General features: G+C 43.3%; 1 protein-coding gene across 1 annotated transcript in view; it reads right to left on the bottom strand.

Annotated features, from left to right (window-relative positions):
- Positions 1-23,104, bottom strand: part of RELN (reelin) — a 640,798-nt gene that overhangs the window by 466,715 nt on the left and 150,979 nt on the right. The window contains exon 3 of the mRNA XM_088480241.1: positions 17,058-17,193. Coding sequence (XP_088336367.1) covers positions 17,058-17,193 — 136 coding nt within the window. The remainder of the gene's footprint in view (positions 1-17,057; positions 17,194-23,104) is intronic.

Below are 23,104 nucleotides of genomic sequence, written 5' to 3'. Positions count from 1 at the left end.
GTAAAAATTTTGGGGACATCTATTTGGCCCAAAGATATGTTCCAAAATCAAACAAATTGGCCCAACATAACTGTTGACATAAACATACAACAAAAAAATAAAAACATTTCACAAGAAAGGAGAGGGAAGTTTTGACCAGAAAGGAATATGAGTCAAGCACAGAAGGATTGTGGGAAAAGTCACCATTGCTGTCACCGTTTTTTCACCCGTTTGGATGGGGGAGGGAGGGCGCCAGACCGGGTCCGGGATGTCATCGGGCTGGCCTGTCCAGAGGCAGATGTTGTGGCCTCTGGACTAGGCACAGGGCTAGGCACATTTGGAGGATTGGCTGATGTTGTGCCAGAGGTGGAGGATCCTGATGTTCCGGCAGGAAGGGAGGTCGGCTCCACCATGTGCTGGCGAACGAGCTGCTCCAGGGCATTGGCGATGCGGATGTTGGCCCTGGTATTTTCCGCCAGGGCCTGACCAATGGTCACGTTGGCCACAGCATTTTGCTCCAGGGCCTCAGCCACCCGTAGCAGACTGGCGTCCATCCTCTGCAGAATCTCCGTATGGGAATCCGATTTGAAATTGAGTTCTGTGAGGAGGGCCACTGCCTGCGAGGGGGATTGCCCTGGACTGGCTTCTGCAGGGTCCTCAGCCAGATGTACTGGTTCCTCCCCTGCAGAGCCAGCAGAAATTCTGCGGCCAAGGCTCCCCTCTGGAGCAGACTCATCCGCCTGTGTCTCTGTTAGGAAAAAAGAGAAAAGCCTCACATTACAATCTACATATTGGCACAATAACATTTCAGAGTTGATGACATCCAAAGACTTACCTGGGACAACATGAGGAGCCGCAAAGTCTGGCATGTCCGTATCCATGTTGGACACGCCAAACACCTCCACAGGCTGCACACACCCCTGTGCCAGCTCTTCTAAATCCGTCAACTCCAATGACACAGGGGTGGGACCCCCACCTGTCCCCCTTGCATGCCTAGCCCTGTCCGCAAGTTTTTGCTTTAGGCGATATTTGAAGTCGCCCCATCTGTGGGGAAAAATGGAAGCCATTATCCTTTGGTTTAAAATGGGGTTTGTTTTTAGGGGGGGCAAGGGTTTACTTACCGCCGTTTGACATCCCGGGCTAGATGGACATAATCACCCACCCTATTGACAGCAACGGCTACCTCTTCCCACATTCTCCACTTCTGGCTTAGACTCATATTCCTGTCTGCCTGTGGCAGGATGTCCACACACTTCTGGATCAAAACCTCCATCTCCTTTCTTGTGAAATGTGGCTGCCTTTTTTTTTTGGCCGCTTTGGCCGGAATTCTGGGCCCAGCAGCCTCTTCCATGTCATCCTCCTCACCTATTTGTGTAAATTTTCAGAATTCACAAAATCACAACTTGCCAAATCTTATTTTTCAAATTAATCATTGATACAAAATGCAGGAAAGACTTACCGCCTGACTCTTGGGCATTGTTTCCCTGGTCTGTCGCCATGTCTGAGGTCCAAACAAGAAATACACCAGAATTTTAATGTGTTTTCGTGACGTATTTATACATGCGTCCTTATTTTGCGGCCGCATCATTGATTGTGCAGCCCTATGATCCCTCCTTAATTTGTGCGGGAAACGAAACACTATTTATGGCTTGGTGTGTCTCAAGTCGAGGTGGCGTTTTTGGATTGTTGGATGTTATCTTGGCTGGAGTTTATTGATTGCGTAGAAAGGAGTTGGTGGTTGGAGATTCGTTTGTTGGTTATATTTGCGTTTTTATTTTCCGTTCTCTTTGTTGGTTTATATTTTTGGGACCTCGTTTCTTGATTTGGTAAGTTTTGTGAAGTCTAACTTTTGTTCAATTGTTGTTTCATTGTGTTTCTTATTTTTTGTAAATTTTGGTTCCATAATTTCTTCTATTTTAGATTTTGATTATTTTCGAACCAAAAGACCTTTTGATTTTGACTCTTCTATATTTGCTCTTGGTAAGTCCATGTTTTATCTTGTATTTGCGAACAAATTAGCGCATTTTTAGTAGTTACTCTTGTGACTTGTATTAGCGAACAAATTAGCGCATTTTTAACTCCTTAATAATCATTCTAACTTTTTTGTGGTTTCTCTTTCGCTTTTTGTGGCAACATTTCGACCCATTTTGATGTACTGTGTGAAATGTCGTTTTGCTGTTTTGCAAAATGGGTGTTTTGCATATTTTAACTTGGGTCTAGCACAAAATTTCTAAACAAAAATGCACAGAGTGAAATGTGTCAAATAATTTTGTTGTTTATTTTCAGTTTGGACGTATCATGACAATACCCCGGCATGTAAGCAGCAATGGATGGTATCATCAAGCTAAGTTGTTTTAATATAGTTTTGGGGTGGTTCAAAAGCCTTACTTTGAAATCTTTGAATTTCAGGTAGATCTGGGGCGGATTGTTCTGGCCATGCTCCCGGAAGCCGACCAACCTCAATCTCGTCCCAGGCGTAGGCATCGTAGGCATGCAAGGCCCCAGATATTTCGAACACGTGTCACCCTTTTTGGAATGCCTGATGATGAGGTTTTAAGACGCTACCGTCTACCTCCCAAAATCATCATAGACACTCTCTCATTAATAGAAAGTGATCTTGAGCGGCAAATTGACAGTCCAACAGCAATACCACCACTTACGCAATTTATGGCGGTGTTACATTTCTGTGCCTCAGGATCGTTTCAAACAACGGTGGGAATAGTGGCGGGCATCTCCCAATCCTCCTTTTCCAGGATCCTGAGGGCAGTGATGGAGGCACTTTTCAAGCACCTCCATCATTTTATTCAAATGCCTTTGGATATGGGTGCCCTTAGTGTGGCCAAGGCCAATTTTTTCCAAATACCTGCCTTCCCACACATCATAGGGGTTGTGGATGGTACTCACATACCACTTCAGCCTCCAGCACGGCTGGAGGCCATATTTCGAAACAGGAAACACTATCACTCCCTGAATGTAATGGTGGTATGTGATGCCTCCCTCCAGATCCTGTCCCTGAATGCTAAATTACCCGGAAGTGCACATGACTCCTTCGTCATCCGGCAATCAGGGATATGGCACAAATTAACCAACCTACAAGCTGGTGATGCGTGGCTTCTGGGTAAGTGGAGACCTTTAGTACATAACAATGTTAAGCTTGATACACAGTGTTCCTGATGTTGTCTATTCTTTTCCATAGGAGACAGTGGATATCCTTGCATGTCCTGGCTGCTCACTCCTTATTTGGCTCCCACACCAGGCCCACAAAGTGCGTTTAATTCCGCACATACAGCCACCAGGCAAGTGGTGGAGCGCTGTATCGGCCTTTTAAAAGGCCGATTCCGATGCCTCCACCGCTCTGGTGGCGAGCTCATGTATTTGCCGGATATGGTGTCGAAAATTGTGGTCCTGTGTGGGATATTTCACAACATCGCCATAAGGAGTGGTGTCCCAATGCAGCCAGAGGATGCCTTACCTGAGGATGGCCCCCCCGAGGTTGGTCGGAGGTCAGTATGTGGGGGGGCCATACGCTATGATGTGGTGGCCAGATTTTTTAGGTAAGTTTTAACAAAACAACAGTGTTTATACCTAATGTGTTTGTGTTTGTTTGCGAACATCTAATTTTGTTTTCTTTTTTTCACCATCTTCTGTTTGTTCACATAATCTTTGGCACTACAACGCTCACTACTTCATGCTACCCTTACCAAACCTGGATCTGGTCATTTTGGGAATATATTCTGGAACCCATATCGCCACGCCATGTTTGTGGAATCATGTTGGCATGGTCCTTCGTCAACCAGTTCTTGATTTTTTGTTTTTATTTAATTATTTCTTGGTATGTGTTGTATTTGAGATTATCACTGTGTGTTTTTTTTGTGAGTGACCACTTTGATTTCTCAGTTATGTTGTGAATAAATGTTTGGAGAGTTAAATGTTCTTCCTTTTTTTGGACGTTACCAGCAAGTGTAACCAGGTTAACACACCTTACATTTGACTAAGGGGTAATCCAGTACTGACACCAGTTGAGCAAAAATGAAATATGTTTTCAGGTTCCCAACCCACACCAAAAGGAAGCCTGTCCAATCATTTGGCTTTGTAAGATTCGCCTAAGCAGCTTGCACACCAACTAGGAACCTGTAAAATGTAGAAATATCTAATTGACACTACACACAAAAAGGGAAATGACATTGTTACTGTTATGTGTTTCTTGAGGGTGTTTTACATACAAATACAAAACACAATCTAACTTAAAAAAAATGGAAATCCTTGCAGGAACAGTCTACTTATGTCAGGGTAAACTATCTTGGGTTTTGAAAACACGAATGAGGCGTATATTAGAAATAAACAATTTATTTTGAACCCGAAAAAAATAAACAAAAACTACTGCCGAAGGATGCCAGACAGCCGGTCAAGGAACACAAGCACCCCAATTAGATGTTGGCGCATGTGTGCCACACATTCTTCGACCTCTTGCCGACGCCTCTGTTCCTCTGTGGGTGAGAAAAGTGTGTGGATTAATAAAACAATAGGGAATCCACATTAAAAAAACACAAACACAACTAAATCACTCCTAAACCAAAAAAAATTTTTTTTAAAAAGGGGTGCTGCAAAAATTACAAGGCCTATGTAGAAATTCCCACAGGTGTGATATGTGTATGTTGAAATCAGCAGGAAGAGGTAAAGGCAAACTGCTAAATCACCAAAAATCAACCCAAAAAGCACGAATAAAGGAACGACACATGATTACATACAAACAGTTTGTGCTTAAAAAAAACGCAAACGAAAAACATACCGGTAGCCAAAACGGCAGATCCGGAAGTCCCTCCATCTTCACCCTCGGAGGAGCCTTCATTCCCCAAAGAACGGGGCGGGGTTATCACGGACTCCGGGGAGGGGGTAATTGGAAGAGGGGTGCTTGGAGGAGAGGGGGAAGTGGGACGGAGGGGAAGGAGGCCCGACAGTTCCGGGAGAGGGTCTTGGAAGGCTGGGGAGGAGGGGGGAATAGGGGAATTATTTGGGGTGGAGTGTTGGCTGGGGGTTGGTGAGAGTGGGCGGGACCGCCGTCTGGCCGGACGGTGACGGCGTAGTCTTGGCTGTCCCCCTAAAAGATGTCAAACAAATTGAGGTTAGTTTCTGGCCAAATCCTGCCCAAAAAACATTTTAAAATCAACCACCACCAACAAAAAACATGCAAATATGAGTAGAATGAATAAATCAGAAATAGAGGGAAAACATGGCCATGCAGATATGAGGAGAATGAATAAATAGGACAGACATGAAAACATGCACACGCAGATATGAGGAGAATGAATAAATAGGACAGACATGAAAACATGCACACGCAGTTTGCCCCACAAAGACAAACATGAAAACCACAATACATAACACTTACTTTCCTCTATCTGCATGCGAAAGCATGCCAGCAAGCGGGGCGTTCGCCGTTGCAGGTCAGACCACCTGCGCTCCAGCTGGCCGATGTTGCGGCGTGAGCCGAAGGAGCGCAGGCGGGCCCGTGCCTCCGCATACGCGGAACGCTTCTGCCGGTTGGTGATGGGTGGAGGCTGGCTGGTGATACGCCGATCCATCACCTCCGTTAGCACCAGCAGCTCGCGCCTGGTGAATGCGGAGGCTCTCATGATGGCAATGGTGTTTTTCCTAAAAATAATTTTTGATAAAGTGTGCAAAAAATTTCTGATTGGCTAATGTATTTTGGAAAATAACAGGAGCAATTTTATTGGTTAGTGTATGAGTCATGTGTTCGACAGGGCCAGAAATCTCTGGAGAGTTATGATAGGCTTGATGCAGTGACATGCGTAAGCAAATTTAAATAAAGAAATGAACCCCGGGAAATATGCGGGGATCCACAGCAATAGAACAATTGTTTAATTGTGGCTAACATGTTTTTTGAGCAATAAAAGCGAATGTTTAAGCCGTAAGTATTCTGCGGGTAAACACAAACACGGACAAGAGTAAAGTTTCTTGCATTGTGTTGGAAAAAAAAAACCAATTAAGCTAATTGATACATTGATTGGCATGATACGATTGATGGAGGTAGGCAGAATAAAGGAGCAGGTAATCGACATCTGACAAGGCCACTTCCGGTTTATACTTGTGCGTGCGTTCCCTTCAAGCCATTTCGGGGATGTACGCTCGCTATTTCGCACGCTCGTTAGTTAGAGGAGGGGTCGTCTGAGTTTGGGGAGGATTTTTAGATGCGAACGAAAATACGAGCGAGCCATTGAATTTAAATATTTTTGTACGTACGCCTAACGTATGTGCGCCCGCTTGCGAGTGGGTCTGAATGAGGGCCAATGTTCTGTAAACTAAATAAGGTTCTGTGATCACACTCCTTGTAATGTACCAAACCTACAGAAATAAAATATTGACACAATAAAATATTTCCAGTTATCCAGAGCAACATTTTATAAAAGATGCATGCTATTTTAGGCTAAATACTTTGTTCAAATGTCATAATCTGCTTGCACATTGATGTAGCTAAAAGCAGAGACAGTAGAAAAAAAACACTTTTGCTTCCAAGCCTGATTTATAGGTTTCCAGAAACATTAACCTTAGATCTGAACACTGTAATAAAAAGGGATAACAGATTGCCTTCTACTGCGTTATTCATCCATTCCTACATTTCTATACAAAACTGCTAATTGGTCGTTTGTTTCACAAAGATTTTTTTCTTGTGCTATTTAGGAATGGGTGGTAATTAATGCAAAAATGTTTGTTAACTGTGTTCTGTAAAAATTCACAGACAATGTGGCAAGTGCCCACATTCTGTCACTGTTTCTGTCTCTCCCACTCTTTATTAAAAATGTCAGTAAAATAAGCCAGACACTGAAAAATCAAGCACAATAAAACAACAAGTCTCTCTGCTACATTTACAGTAGAAGGTAGAGTAGGTCAATCTCAGACTTCAGAACTTTACCAAATAATAGCCTAAGCTTTTAACAGGTCTCATTGGTACAGTATGCCTGCTTTGTGGCATAGTACTTTGGCGGCCCACATGACAATGCCACAATACTGTAGAAAATGTAATGCACTTATTTCAGTACAACTTAATGCTTTACAAGCTTTATGGAGTTTGGATTCTACTTAAAATAACACATTTCAATCCATTTTGTTTTCTCTTCGTCTAACACAACATATGCTGCAACAAATGTAGGAAAAACATATAAATGATACAAAAATAACATCATAAAGACAACCATAGACTTATTTTATTTATATAGAGTTTACATTAGCAGAAAATACAGATACTGTGAACATTATACAAAGGTTTACATTTGTAGAGAATACAGAAACAATTAACATAATACAGAGGTGAGGCAGTCATTTTGGGTCATCAATTGCATGGATAGCTTATCCTGCACATGACCATACCAGACGAGGCATCCAACTTGGGTGCACTACATAGGTTACAAATGGTGAAATAGCCAATGTCTGGAAGAGATGACACTTGGGCGCGAGGTTTAGCAAGGTAAAAAACCTTGCTCCCGATACCTACAGTATCCAATTGAAAAAAAGTGTCTGTAAATACCATGGCACGTAAAAAATGAATTTAATAAAAAACATATACACTCAGCTGTCTGGGGGTCTAAGGTGGTCTCCACAGCTCCCAGTGGCCCCCCTCCATCTTGTCACTGGGGAGGGGGCTGCTGGGAGGCTCTGGAAGCTGCTGGAAGGCATAAGGGTTGCTGGGAGATGTAGTTCTCCCAGTGCAGGCTACAGGGGGGGAATACACTCACACGAGGGGGAGTCGCACACACTAGGGGTCACTCATACACACACACACACTCACATACTCAACCTGCTGCAGAAGACCTGGCTCCCGTGGAGAGACATAAAGTACCAACCAATCAGCTTCTAACTGTCATTTTACAGGCTGTGCAAGAAAAATGACAGTTAAAAGCTGATTGGTTGTTATGAGCAACTTCTCTACTTTATCTCTCTCCAAGATTTGATACATCTCCCCCGTAATGGAGGAGATACAGAATACTAAAGTGAGAAATAAAATACAAGAGTCATACAGAATCATCAGATCCATGTATTGTTCTTCCTACTCATGAGAATACCAGGTGAGGTAGCCATATTGGGCAGACTACGCAGATTACGGTTGACGAGATTGTATTCATAAATTGCGTCAATATCAGAAACTTTATGTTGTGATTATTAGCATCCACAAAAAAAAATCGTGATTATTGCCAGCAAGTAAATACTTACTTGGAAATATACTCATTGAATGTACACAGGGTCGTAAATTCATACAAGAAGCCTGTAGGGCTTAGAGATAGTTGTTGGTACCCCCCTCCATTTGCATTCACTACCGACACCCCAGTCCCAGCAGCACTCACGCACACTTACCCTAAACCATACTCACTACCAACATTCCAGCAGCATACAGTCATACACCCTCACCCCTTGCATTTACTACTAACATCCTAGCAACACCCAGACACACACGCATTCACCCCAGTAGCATCCAGAAACCCCCTTCCCCCATGCATTCACTACTATCACCTTAGAAGAACCCTGACACACTACATCCCCCAGAATTCACAACTAACACCCTAGCAGCACCCAGACACACACTCTCTCCCCTGCATTCAATGCCAACATCCCAGCAGAATCCACACACTCTACCCCAGTATTCACTACCAACACCGCCCAGACACACACTCCCTACCTTCTACATTAATTGGCAACACTACAGCAACACCCAGAAACACTCTCACCAACTCCCTCCATTCATTACTAACACCTTAGCATCACCAATACAAACATTTTCTCTCCCCCTGCATTTCCTACTAAAACTTTAGCAGCACCTAGACACATGCTTTCTTTCCACCTGCATTCACTGCCAACACCCCAGCAGCAGCACCCAGAAATACACTCATTCCCAAATTAACTACCAACACCCCAGCACACAAATACTATATGTTGCTGATCAGGTTCTTCCATTCTCAGTGTACCCCTACATGGCTGGCGCCCGGAGGCAACTATCTTCCATTGACTCCTGTAGTTTCGCCCTTGAATTTACACAATTGAGCAAAACATGGATAATTAACCTCTATGAAAAGTCTATGACATCTATAAACTTCCTCTAGATCCTTCCTAGACATACATTCAGCATAACATCTCAATGTTTAAGCTTTCAATTTCTGTTTTATACAGGTTTTTAGTAAGAGTAACACATTACACAGATAAACTGTGACTCAATTTATATGATAAATCAATGTGTTCTATATCACTTAGCTGCACACAACGCAATAAAAATGCTATCTTATGCCATCACTTTTATAGTAAGGTATTAGATTTATTGAAGTTCTGATACAATACATGTACATTATTTGCATCCTTGCTCAATGTTCCCTTATACCCTACAGTATAGAACCTCTTCTTTTTCTTTACAAGATTCTATGTACTTGTTCATAAATTTGTGCTGTACCACACCAGTCCTTGACACGCCAGTTTTTTTTTTCTGTTTGCCCTGCTGTGCGTCGACTGTCTACTAGATGAATGGATGAAGAGCAAAGTGTCTGCACTGACACAGGTGGCTAATAAAATACTACTGTTGTCTGCCAGAAAGAAAACCAGCCAAGGCCTCAGCAAGATGTTGTTCCATGTCCTTTATGAGTGAAATAAGGTCACTGCATACTTAGAAGATATTCTATCATCTTTCAGGTACTACTTGTTACTCAGCCAGTGGCATGTTTTTTGAAGTCTATTTTAAACTTTATTTTGTGATCAGAAGTCATTTTAATTTGTATAAGTATGGTCAAGGGGAAGTCCAGTTGCCTCTAATCCTCCTTCTAGAGCAGAATCATGTTTGAAATATGAATAAACTCTGTAACAATGCAAGTTTTAGCAGATCAGCTTTCCAGACCAGAATGTATTAATAGTGTTTGTTACATATAATGGGGAAGGCCCAAAACCAGTAACATGCCTAGGGCCCCAGGTATTTTTAATCCATCTCTGTGTGCCGCCATCACACCCGCGGACCACAGTGTCGTGCAGGGGGCTTAGGAGGCCACCTCTCACTTGCTAGTTTGCTTAGAGCACAGATTCTCAAACTCAGGGCCTCATTCAGAGGCGGTCGGAGGATGCAAGCGGTCGCTCAGAAACTGGGCGGCCGCTTGCATCCTGACCGGCCGCCTCTGTTTCGGTCGTTAGGCTGTGGGTTTACACCCACAGCTCTAACGACCGCTCGGGTGATGGTCGCGATAGTCAGAGACCATCGTGACCATCGGGGCTTACGACGAGACCCTAGGGTAGGGTCTCACTTGTCGTAAGCCCCGGAGAGCTTCTGGCTCTGTCAGAGCCGGAAGCTCTACACTGACATAAAAAATAGAAAAAGCAGCTGGAAAATCAGATTGTGTGAACAATGTAACAAGTTCGATAGTTTTAGACAGTATTTATTTTCGAATAAAAAATGTATCAAAACATAAATTTTTATGCCTCTAATATTATATGTGTTAAAATAAACATTAAAAATACAAATTGTTGCAGAGTTTAAATGTAAAGTCTTGTGGCTCACATGAAGTCTTGGATTTTTTCTAGTATATTAAGAACAGGTTCAAAGCATATATATACTTGCCAGCCAGTTGGAAATTTGAAGAAATATATACTTCTTGGTGAAAAAAGGGGGTAAATGATATTGACAGTCAAAGTCCTTGTATGCGAAAAATGGAGATATGAATCACGATGTCACTGTAGGGGCTCAAACCTAATTAAAGGGAGCCTGGATCTCCGTTATTCTCCTGAGTGAGCTGGAGTTGTCCTAGTTAGGGACACTGTACTCCTCATCCAGCAGCTGCCTCCATTGATAGCAGGGAGAGGATATGTGCCGCTGTTTAATAATGTCCTCTGTTTAGAGCAGCGGGGTTCACGGTATCTCTAGCAGGGCTCAACCTTATTAACCGGGAGCCTGGATCTCCGTGTAGCTTCTGCAGCGGCGGCGGGTTTCTGTGAGGTTGGTATATACTCATCCAGCAGAAAACCCTGGTGTATTCAGGAGGAGTGAAGCGCTGGTAAGGGATATCCAGAAACAGGAAAGAGATCGCATGGACTAGTCAGCAGGTGATTTGACCGGCTTTTCAATGAAGCGGCAGATGAATAATTGCCTGTGGGTTTATTCAATGAATATTTCCCTGGAAACATCCATACTTGAAAGTGGCTGATTATGGCAGTATGTCCTTTGAAATCAAATCTCTGCAACAGTCAGGAAATCTTGGCAGGGAGTTCACCTACACGTTTCAACGCTACTCTGGCGTCTTTGTCAAGTGTGATGTCAGTGGGGCCTCCCCCAAACGGTAGGCGTTCCCAGCCCTCCGTTTGGGCTGCCACCCCCCCCCCCCCGGCCCGCCTTCCAAACGGGGCGAGCTGTCAATCAACATCGACAGCTCGCCCCCTTTGGAAAGAGACCCGCTATGACCGGCGCTGTCGGTCGTAGCGGGTCTCACGCATGCGCACGAAGGAGCCGGCTCCCTCGTGCGCATGCGCATGCGCACTGGCCAAACATCGAAGCGGCCGTGCGGTCGTAGACCGTACGGCCGCCTCTGAATAAGGTCCTCAGTCCTCAGGATCCCAAGTGGTGCATGTTTTCCAGGTCTCCTCCCAGGCATTGCAAGTGAAATAATTAGCTCCATATGTGGATCTTTTAAAATATGTATCAGTGAGTAATGAATACACCTGTGCATCCGCTAGGTGACCTGGAAAATGTGACCTGTGTGGGGTCCTAAGGACCGAGTTTGAGAATCACTGGCTTTGAGCAGTGAATAAATTCCATGCGAATGCGCACCGCATCTATTCACTGGAAAGAGGGACTGGAGGCATGTTCAGTGAGTACAGCTTTTCCCACGAGACCATGTGCCCTTACTTCTTTTGGGGCGTGCACAAAAGTACACCAGGAATCAGCACCAAAAGAAACATTTTCTTACCAAAAAAATTGGGCTCTGGCTGGCTCTGGTCAAGTGCTCAATATTTTAAATCTGCGCATGAGTCCAAAACGCACTGCACATCCGTCCCGATGGTTACTGCTGGGGGACGCAGATTGGAATTGCATGGGGATCTATTTAATTTCAATAGGTATTCCTTAGCAGTGACTGGGAGGGTGGCTTTCATCAGAGGGCGTGTTGGTGGGCGTGTCAGGAGCATGCTGGTGTCAGGGACTGCGTTTGAAGTCGCAGTTCCACTGGCATCAGCAGCCTTGTACCATCGGACTTACTGAGCAACCATAAGGTTGCTCTAATGTCCAATAGTGTGGTCGATGTCTGCTCCATGGTGCAACTGCAGCGGATTGGAGATGCAGCTGGTGAGCGCCTCAGTAGGCAGCCAGTTAGCTGATGCATTAGCAAAAATTCGCAGTCACGCGCAGTGCTACTGCATTAGCGTACACCTCTGAATCAGGCCCTATGTGTGAATATACAATATATTTAAATGCACTTCAAGGGTAACAAGTAGCAACAGGGCCATAACTAGGGGTGTGGGAGCAGTGCCATCTCCTAGGGTGCATGGTCCTTGGGGAAGTACCTTCATTGCCCAACAGCACCTGTATGTGGCATGCAGGGTGCCTTTGAATGGCGCCATAAGCCAGTGGCGCTACTGCAGAGCCGGCTGGAGCATTCAATGGGCACTCTGACACACACCCTGCAGCCTGTATGTCATGCCTGAGGGTTGGTTTGGGTTGGAACAGGCGTGGAAGGCTGAAGAAGAGATTTGAGCAGCATGAGTGAACATAGGTGGCTCAGGCCAGGACTTCCTTATGTATTGATGTGAGGAGGTAGAGATACGGCAGTGGATGATGGGCCCGAAGGCAAAGACAGGAATAGAATGTCTTTATTGAACAGAGGTTGGAATGAAACTGGATATATAATACTGAATGGATGAGCAGAATCGTGGGACCGATGATGCTGCATTGAGAGCTGGATCGGCTTGAGACCAATGTTGATGACTAAAGAACTTGATGGATTTGAATCTGATGTTCAAGAATTGATAAACTTGATCAGTTTAGGACCAATGTTGAAGAATTGAAGGACTTAATTGATATGAGTCTGATGTTGATGAACTTGATCGGTTGGGACCAATGTTGATGAATTGAAGAACTTAATTGATATGAGTTAATGTTGGAAGCATCGATGAGACCGATGGTTAGAGGAATTGGCTGGAACTGATGGCAGCTGTAAGAACAAGTCTCAGTGGCAAAACCAGACTGGTGTGTAGGATGGTATAGGAGACTTGTTTACCAGATATAGGAACTAGATATAACTTACTGGGACCATTCAGATACAGAGTACCTGGGAGCTCAGCACAGAGCTGTAACTTCAGAATGAAGCAATGTTGTACTGGCAACAGAGGACAGTCTGGAAATGGAATTTATAGGGGAGGATCCCCAGGGATTGAATGCTGCGATCATCTGGTCTGGGAGCAGTGCTCTTAGTGGAGGAAGAGTGTCAGATGACAGAGTCCAACATGGCTGCACCCATACTATGGGTTAGAAGGCAACTATAGCATGCAGCCTGTGTGTCATCATGCTGGAAAGACACGCTGTGAGCAAGGGGCTGCGGACAGCCATCTCCATGCTCAGTGACAGGGCACTGAGTGGACGGGGCAAGAGCAGCACATACAGGCCTCAGCACCACCCGGGAGCAATGTGCAGTGTGAGCGGACCTCTGTGCTATCTTGGAGTGACGCACAGCATGAGCGGACCTCAGCACTAGCCTGGACAGACACTGGAGAGGTAAGAAAGTGTTTTTTAAGGGCCGGAGCGTGACACTGTAGAGCTGACTGGAGCATCCTAAGGATGCTCCGTGTAGTGGTCTACCTCCTAGTGCCGATGTCACGGGTTCGGGGAGGTCAGCAAAGAACCCTACTCTAGTCCTGTGTAGCAAAGAACATTAAAGTATACAATTGTAATGGATTAAATTGAGTCAGTTCTTATGTCCTATTATATATAAATGAGGCTCCAAAGAGCAGTATTTTTTAAGCAAAACTGAAGCCTTAAACCTAAGCAAGGTGGTGGTCAAAAAGTATGAGTGAAGTAATCTTTTTCTATCAGAACACATCAATGACTGTGATATGTTATCTGATTTATCCAGGGTTATCCATTTAATAATTTGAAAAAATTGTGAAAACACTGAGAAAGGGTTTTTTTTCTGCTTAATAAACAGAATCCTAAAACTTACATCATTTAATCATTGAGAAATTATAGTGAATTATACAAACAGATCTGTTTTATATTATCCTGGAATGGTAATGTAATACTATCTTGCCATGTGCTATAATGGTTCATACAATTACTGATTATCATGTACCGTACATATAAATATGTCTTGCTGTCTGCTCCTAATAGGTAAATGCATTGCTTACGTTTTAATCCTAAACCTTATGTTATTTCCATTCATTGTTCTACTTTGAAAGTGATTGCAAAGCTATTAAATTATTATCTACTAGCTAGGATAGTCAACGTTGCCTGGGTTGAAGACTGGACCCTGAAGTACACCTGCAGCCTTCATTTTTTACATTGTCCTCTCCTGTAACCTGGATAACTGCAAATTAGGAGTAAATGACAGTACAGACAGGTGTATTCTCATTCTGTTTGGAATGGGGTATATTAGGAGTAGTCTGACTTACAGAACAGAAATCAGTATAGCCGCCCCCTCCCCGCCCAGAAATGGCAGCAGACTGTCTATCACTGACATGCATAACACATGAGGGAAAGGGGGGTTTTGGAAAAAGACTCCTGCACAGGTCTTTAGAAGATGATAATAAATAAAGCAACAATACCTTTAATAATCTTAATAGGGGACCCGCTATATTATGATTGAGTGTTGGTGGTGCTCCCAGGAAAAAACAAAGATTCAAATAGAATATATTGTACAGGCAAAAAAAAAAAATCCTTTTTTGGTGGCACTCTTTTGTAAAGTAATATATGATATGATTGTGATATTTTAAATATCACAATCATATCATATATTACTTTGCAAAAGAGTGCTCCAAAAAAGGAATTTTTCTATTTTTGCCTGTACAATATATTCTATTTGATGTCTATCTGCTGTATGCGGGATCGCAGACCCATTCTGCCCATGTGCCATCAATGCCAGGACTGCAGTCCTGTTCCCAGACAGAAGGGGGCCCACCTGCAGTGGCACTGTGGAGCTGTGACCAATCTCTCCTGCTGGTTGTAATCTCTGCTAAAATTTGCCAGGATTAAATATTGTGGATTGATTATGCTGTCTGCCACAGTCTGAATGTTTCGAGCACTGAGCTGCTCATGAGCCTGCCAGGCAATCTGCTAAAACCCCCAGGGCGGCTGCTGTAATATGAGACAGTGAGTAAAATACTAATAATGCACACTGTTTAATGTCAAAGTTTATCATGCAACAGAGGGCTGATTTACTCCGTATTTAATGCATGCCGCTGTTGGAAAAGTGATATAACACAGCACTTTGGAAGAGATGAGTGTGACAGTGGGCCTGATTCAGAGCCGGACGCTATTTGCGCTCGCTCGTTCAGAAAAAGGGGCCGGATATTTAAACTGAGCGCTCGCTCTTTGTGGTCTGTTGACGTCTCTATGTCTGAACGAGCGAACGAAACATGCGTTCGCTATTTTTTATAAACCGCCCCCTGGCGCTCGCATCCTATGTCATCTCCGCTATTTATTAGATTAATCGAGTACATCGAAAGGCGTATGAACTGCTCGCAGTGCTTGTGGTTGGATTTTCCTACTGCAATCATGCGAGCAGTTCAGGCTAAAGGCAACCAAGTGACGTGGTCGATGACGCTGCTTTGTTAATTATGCACACCCTTAAAACGCCCATTTTGACCGTTTGGCACGCCTGCGTTCGGATCTCCACTCCCCGTTTTCAAGCACCCTCCCCTGTTACCACCCACAAACGCCTCATTCTGTCACTCAAATTAGCAGGCATTCGCTATTTTGCGAGCACACAATTTCCGACCGCAATGACTGGTTCGCGCATGCGTATTACAACCCATACGCATGCGCAGTTGTGCGAACATCACTCGGAGCGAACGAGCGGCCGCTTACGAGCGGCTCTGAATCAGGCCCTGTGTGTGTATGAAGCCAGCCCCTCAGCCTCAGAACCTGTGTAATTTAAGAGTGTCCCGGTTTTATGGTATCGTGTTGACAGTATGTGGCCCGGGATCGATATGATTTACGCCGGCAGCGAAAGTCCGGCTAGAGGTGAAGATCCTGATTGCGCTACAGGTAAGTATAAACTAACCTAACCCCCCCACTAACCTAGCCCTAACCCTCCCTTAGGGGTGCCCAACCCTAACCCCCCCCCCAAGTGCCTAACCCTAACCCCCTTCTAAGCGCCTAAACCTAACCCCCCTTCCCCGCTGCCTAAATCTAAGTCTCCCGGGGGTTGTGCCTCACCCTAACCTCCACCTGGGGGTGACTAACCCTAACCTCCCCCCAGGGTTGCCTAACCCTAACCACCCCTTGCCCTACCCTAGACCTAACCCTACCCGGAGGGGGTGCCTAACCCTAAGTCCCCCCCCGGGAGCCCCTAACCTAACCCTCCCCCCCCCGCGGCTGTCCGCGCCCAACGCCCGGCTTACCTTCGATCGGGCGTCGGTCTCCCGGCGTAGGTAAAATGTCAGGCGTCGGGATCTAAATGCCTGTCATTTAACCCTTGCCGGGATTAGACAGTCGGGAAGCCGGTGGTTGGGATTTCGTCCGTCGGCTTCCTGACTGCTTCCCTGTGGCCCAAGTTCATACCTAGGCAAAAACCTAATCTTGGTCAAACTACATCACAATGCCAAATTTGGTGAAGCTAGGTACATAACTCTGGCTGTGCATAAAGGACAAACAGACAGACAGACAGACAGAAACTCACACTTTCTCACTTATTATATAGATTATATGGCATATTACTATACTACATGTATAATATCTCCCTTGTTGTAGCACAATGTGATATACATTGACTATTAAAAATAAACAATTAGAACACTTATAGGACAAAAAAAATCTATTTTTAGTGATTTAGAACATAAATTGAACAACTTATGATCTAAGGATGAAATAAAAGTATTTACATTTGTGTACTTACATAAAGTTGACACATCCTGTACCGGCTGGTGGGGCAATCCATACAAAACTAAGGTTTGTTGTTGGCAGATGACTTACATGTGAGGCCACAACGCTGCACATGAACTGGGTTCCAAACTGGTGGTCAGACATTATACCTAAGGGAATAAAAAAGGCAGCCATGGTAAGTGAGGATGATACACGTAGTCCATTTCCAGTCATATTAGTTTATACTGTATACTCAATCAATACCAGTGATCACTAATATTATACATTTAACATTTTTCACTCATTGACAGCAGTAGTTAACATACTGTATCACATCGTACCACAACAATACAGTAGAAAATTTATCATTGCACTCACTCTGTAATGTGTCAGAAAATTCACACCACCAACTTGCCACCAACGATCAGCGATCGCGGGTCCCTATTGTAACCTGCTCGACATCGAGCAGGTTGGCCAGCATGCAGTGACAATGGGCGATATCGATATCGCCCATACGTGCCTGCGCATCGCTGGTCGAAGGTAAGTTGGTAGGTACCATTCAAAAGGATGATTTCATAGATACTGGTAACAATATCAATATCGTTCAAATCGTCCTTTAAAATCGCTATGTGTGTATGCACCATAATACTGTGTCATTATAGTTACTAATACTACTGTTTATACTAAGTAACTTATTCAAGTTTAATTGAGAGTTAAATAAATATACGCATATAGATATGTATATACTCTTTACCAAAGGGCACTAAAATCATAAAATGTAGTATTTTCATTTTACATCACCATCTTTATAATAGCACTCTCGCTATCACAGAAATTTTATATTAAGATTATGATTTTATTTTTATATGATTTTTTTTAAACAGGCTGTGTTAAACGTAATTCAGCACTGCATTTCATTTTACTTGTAGTAAATGTTATAATTTACTCAGCGTGTTAGTGCATTTTACAGCCTGACACAGTTTGCAATGGCATTTATGGAGAGATAGAGTTTGACTAAAATCTCACATCAGACAACTGCATAATAAACAATACTGTATGTGCAAGACAGGACAAATAGACATTTAAAATGAGTCTGTTTCTAACGAAATACACTAGTTATTCATTCATTCATTCATTCATTCATTCATTCATTCATTCATTCAATCATCTATTTGACAGTTCTAAGCTCTGTGCCTTTTTGCTAAAAAGCACCATTTACTTGTCACAGTATGCTGGTTATAAGTTACTATATTAGAGAAACTTGCAGCAGTTAGCCATTTTATTTTTAATATCCCTTATATGCATTTGAATTCTCATCTTTAAGTGACATTTTCCAAATCAATTTAATTAGGAGTGAGTTTAAACTGCGAGCCGTTTTCACAGTAAAGTTTCATAGCAAATGGCATTCACAATTCAATTCCAAAGTGCCATTGCATTTTCCCAGCAAAGTCCCTATTATTGTGCACACCCCCTGAGCAGGTGAAAAGGTAAGGACAATCTTTATTTTAAGGAAAAAATGTTGAGACACGGGGGTCTATGTTATAAGCCTTGGAGAGAGATAAAGTGCCAACCAATCAGCTCCTGTACCTTTACAGACTTTGTTTGAAAAATGACAGTTAGGAGCTGATTGGTTGGTACTTTATCTCCATCCACTTTCTCTCTCTCTCCAAGGCTTAGTACATAGAACCCACAGTGCAGAACCTCTGGTATACCCCTCCCAATGAATCATCATGCACTTGGAGGGGGTTAAATAACATAATTTGGACAATAAAGACTTGTCAGTTTACAGGTAAATTTCTCTAAAAAGCTCAATAATGGGTTAAATGATGTAAGACAGGTATGTGGAAGTGTTGAATAGATGAAAGAGGGGGTTTAGAACTTGCATAACATAATTTTTCCAACATTAATAAAAATCAACAATTGGACATCATTTAAGAAACTCCAATACAATCATTATGGCCACTAATAGCCTTCTATATAGTCTTAAGGGGGGGCATCCACTAGACGGTTTTATCCCTGTCCAACCTCTTAACGATTTTCCCTTGAAGTTTCCCTTGAAATTTGATCTTCCACTCTGAACAATTTGCAAAAGATTTGCAAATGATTTGCAAACGATTTGCAAAAGATCTAACGATAAACTATGTTCTTTCAATCTGTGATTGAGAGCTTTCAGCTATAGTGGGCAGATAGTGGTTCATCGTTTGATCGTTCAGCGTAAACGATGTGTAAACGATGTGTAAACGATTTGTAAGCATTCAAGTGAAATTGACCTGCATGTTCAGTCGATGGAGGAGACGATCAAACGACCAGCGGGAGCGCGCATCGTACATCGTTAGAAACAATACTGCACGATTTGCAAACGATGTTCAAACGATTATCAAACGATTATCGAACGATTTTATCATTATCGTTCAATCGTTCAACTTTATCGTCTAGTGGATACCCCCCTTTACTATCTCAGTTGCCAGTTTTATGGGATCACTAATACCCCTTTTCCACCTAAATTCCGGGTCTGACCCGGAGTTGGAACAAAGTTCCTATCTGCATCAGACCCGGAATTTTGCCGGCGCCGACTCGGGATATTCCCGAGTCAGCGCCGCTCACACCGCAGTCGGGTCTGCATAGACCCTGCTTTTACGGAGTGAAAGTGGTCGCTTGGAGATGACGTCATCTCCAAGCGCCACTGAAGCCGGACCAATCGGCCGGCTAGCAGCGCACTCCAGGTCACAGTAGCGCACTCCAGCGCACTCCAGGTCACAGCAGGGTTTCACGGGCTACGCCCGTGTTAAACCCTGCTAGTTACCTGGGTTGGATTGCCGCGTCACTCGACCCGGCGATCCAACTCTCTCCCCTTTTACACCAGGGAGCTGCCCGGGTTAACCCTTCAAAACCCGGGTTTTAGCTCCGGTGTAAAAGGGGTATTATTGTATAAAAGTTGTGCGACCTTGGTGCGAATCCCGTGTATCCCATTTCACAGTTGCACACATTGCCACAATGTATGAAAGGTTTGTGATGTGAGCTTGCTTTTGCAAACTTGCATCTAATTGAATTGACCCCTTGGTCTCTGCACATATTTTAGGCCACAAGTGTATTTAAGAAGAGTCAAGAACATTTATATCATTGTACCTTTAAACAATTTGATGTTAAAAAATTGTTTCAGAGGGTGAACCCATACAGGATCTCTGGCTCTTGCTGCTATATTTACATATATTAGACTGATTGCATTTGAAAAATAGTAAATTACTTTGCAACTTAATCCTTCCAGTACTTTCTGTAAAAGACAAAAAGGCTGCAAAAGAATAGTCTACAATGTTCTTGTTATCCTTGTTATCCTAAAAACAATTTGGGTTTATCAGAGAGCAAAGCAGTTAAATTATTCAAATAACTACTAAGAATCATCAAAAAGCTGTTTCCATCTATATGAATTCTGTATTAAACAGACCATTTTAATTTCTGTTTTTAACTGCAAGTTGCCTATAATTCAAAAGACGAGGGGTCTAATGCAGCAGAGTGAGTACATGCTAGTTAGAGTAGTTTATTTTCCATGAAATTGATTGGCACACGCCCAAAAAATGGAGGCACACTTAAGCGCCAATGTAGACTTGTGATTCTGGCATTTATGTCTGCTTGTGCCAGGAGAGTGTCACGTCACTGGGGTTTCGTTGATTCGGTTTGGGACCCCTTAGGTTAGCTACAAATGCAGGAGAGTAAGCAACGCTAGATGGCTTTATAATGCTTATCCTCATGCAGACCACTGCTATAGGTGGAGACTTAAGGCAACTGAATACAGGGCTGATCTACAGATGTGTCCGTATACACTATTGCTGCAGTCACGCCAAGCAGTCCCTCTCAATGCGCCAGGTCCCGTGCGACTCTGCTTGCGCCAACCATTTTTTATGCGTCTTTTTCACCCGTAAATGCGACTTAGGAGGTATCCAATTAGCTGCGATAACCCGTTTTTCAGACAAGAGTTTTCACTTGTGAAAACTTTTCTCCACAAATAGCTATCATGCTATTCAATTAGCCGCGGTTTTCGTAGGGTCTAAAATGTCGAACCCCTGGGACATTCCCCTTAATGACTAATCAGGCAAAAATATTGTTTTAATTAGCTTATTTGGGCCAATAATGACATGTCATTTTTGGGGAGAAAAGGTAAAAAGTGCAGGAAAATGGGTTCAAAGTAGTGGGTTAGGTATTTTGGGGGCTGTATGGATGGGGCAGCTGTTTTAAACATTGCATTGCAATGCAGCAGGTGTATTTTTAAATATTTTTAAAAGTGCCCTAAAATTACTCAAAACTATACTTACCCCCATTTTATGTACCCCTAATTTAATAAGAGCATTACCTTTGGCCAAAAAAATTATTATTTCTATCTTTTTTTACTGTTATAGAAAAATGAATATAACAGGCATTTGACACTATTTAAGAACGCCAAACCATTTGATTATGGCCAATAAAAGAATTCTATATTGCTACCCAATCGTAGCTTACCTTTCTGTGGGGTACATGCTGATTTCCCCATTTTCACCTGTACTTTTCACCTGTCATCCCTGCAAGAATTATTGTGTGCATGTGTTATCGGCAGTTTTGTAATTGGAATGCACGATAAATGGGAGTGCACATACATGCGGTAAGCGGCAAATTTGTGCGATGGGCCTGAAAACTTTTCGTCGGAGAAAACTTATCGTTATCACAGCTAATTAGATACCCCCCTTAGTCACAATGCGATGTGACTGAGACGCACTAGGAAAATGCACTGATTAATGTGATATGTGACATTTGTATATCTGTGTGTAACATAGGGACCTATTCATCATAACTAAAATTTCTCTGGAGGTAATTAGGTTTAGAACTCGCACTAAATAACGTTTTAATTCATCATTCCTCCTCTCCATAACTATCTATTTCGAAAAGCTGACATTTTTGCAATCACAGCTTTTCAGGAAATAGATACTTTTACCTATGTACTCTACCTTACCGCAGCTGTAATCAGTGCTGCGCATGCGCTGTTATATCCGGAAAAGCAGCGCATGCGCAGCACTGCCTGCAGCTGCTGTAATTCTGTGTGTCCCCTCCGCTCACCTCCCCGACTTACCTGCCCACTGAGACTGCTGTTCTGACACTGTGTTCTCCAGGCAGAACACAGTAAAGTTTAGAAGAAAAAAAAAAGTTTATTTTTTTTCTAAACTTTACTGTGTTCTGCCTGAGAACACAGTGTCAGAGCAGCCACCGGAGCCAGAGGAGTGACCAGGGAGTGACGGAGGGAGCCGACAGAGGACCTGCCCAGCTGACAACAGGTAAGTGTAACCCGCTATGCGCCACCTCACAGTGGCGTATAGTAACTCCATCAAATTCCAAAAATACATAATTTTTGGAATTTGATGAATAGCATAATTTCCATAACTAATGTATGGGCAGTGTGGAAATTAAAGCAGGCAGACTTAACCAGGAGATATCATTGATATCTCCTGTGTTAAGTGTTTTCATGAATACTAAAATAACGATAATGAAGGAAAATGTCCTTAAAAAACGTTATTTTAGTGTTGATGAATAGGCTCCTAAGTCTGAATCTGTATACAAAGTGCTACGATGCAGCAGCCACGGCCTTTCTCCATGCCAAGTTCCATTGTGCTTTATTTACAGACACAGTCGCACACATGTATAGAAGTGTTGCATAACAAATGAATCACTGCAGTCTTCTAGTGCATTTCCAGGTGAAAAAGACGTTTGGTACAAACAGAGCTGCACAGGACGTGGCAACTCACTCACTCCAGACATCTCGCGTAGCATGGCGTATTGAGGCTAGGTGTATGGGGACACAGCTCTTGGTATTATAATAACCTGAGATAACAATAGGGAAAATCTAGAACACACTGAAGACAAACTGGAGTCGGGTGCCAGGAGCACTACTGAGTCAGGCTGCAATATTACTGGACTTTACGCTGTAGCACAGCGGAGGCAGGCTGCTGGTGGCTGTGCACAAATGAAAGCTGACTGCTGGTGATGCTGGTACTGAGTACTTTGCCCAATGGAAGCAGACTGCAGGTGATGTTGGAACTGTGTGTTATGAAACAATACTGG

Source organism: Taudactylus pleione, unplaced genomic scaffold, assembly GCF_031769625.1.
Source record: "Taudactylus pleione unplaced genomic scaffold, aTauple2 ptg000251l, whole genome shotgun sequence".
NCBI classification, from domain to species: Eukaryota; Metazoa; Chordata; class Amphibia; order Anura; family Myobatrachidae; genus Taudactylus; species Taudactylus pleione.
This window is presented reverse-complemented; position numbering and strand designations above follow the sequence as displayed.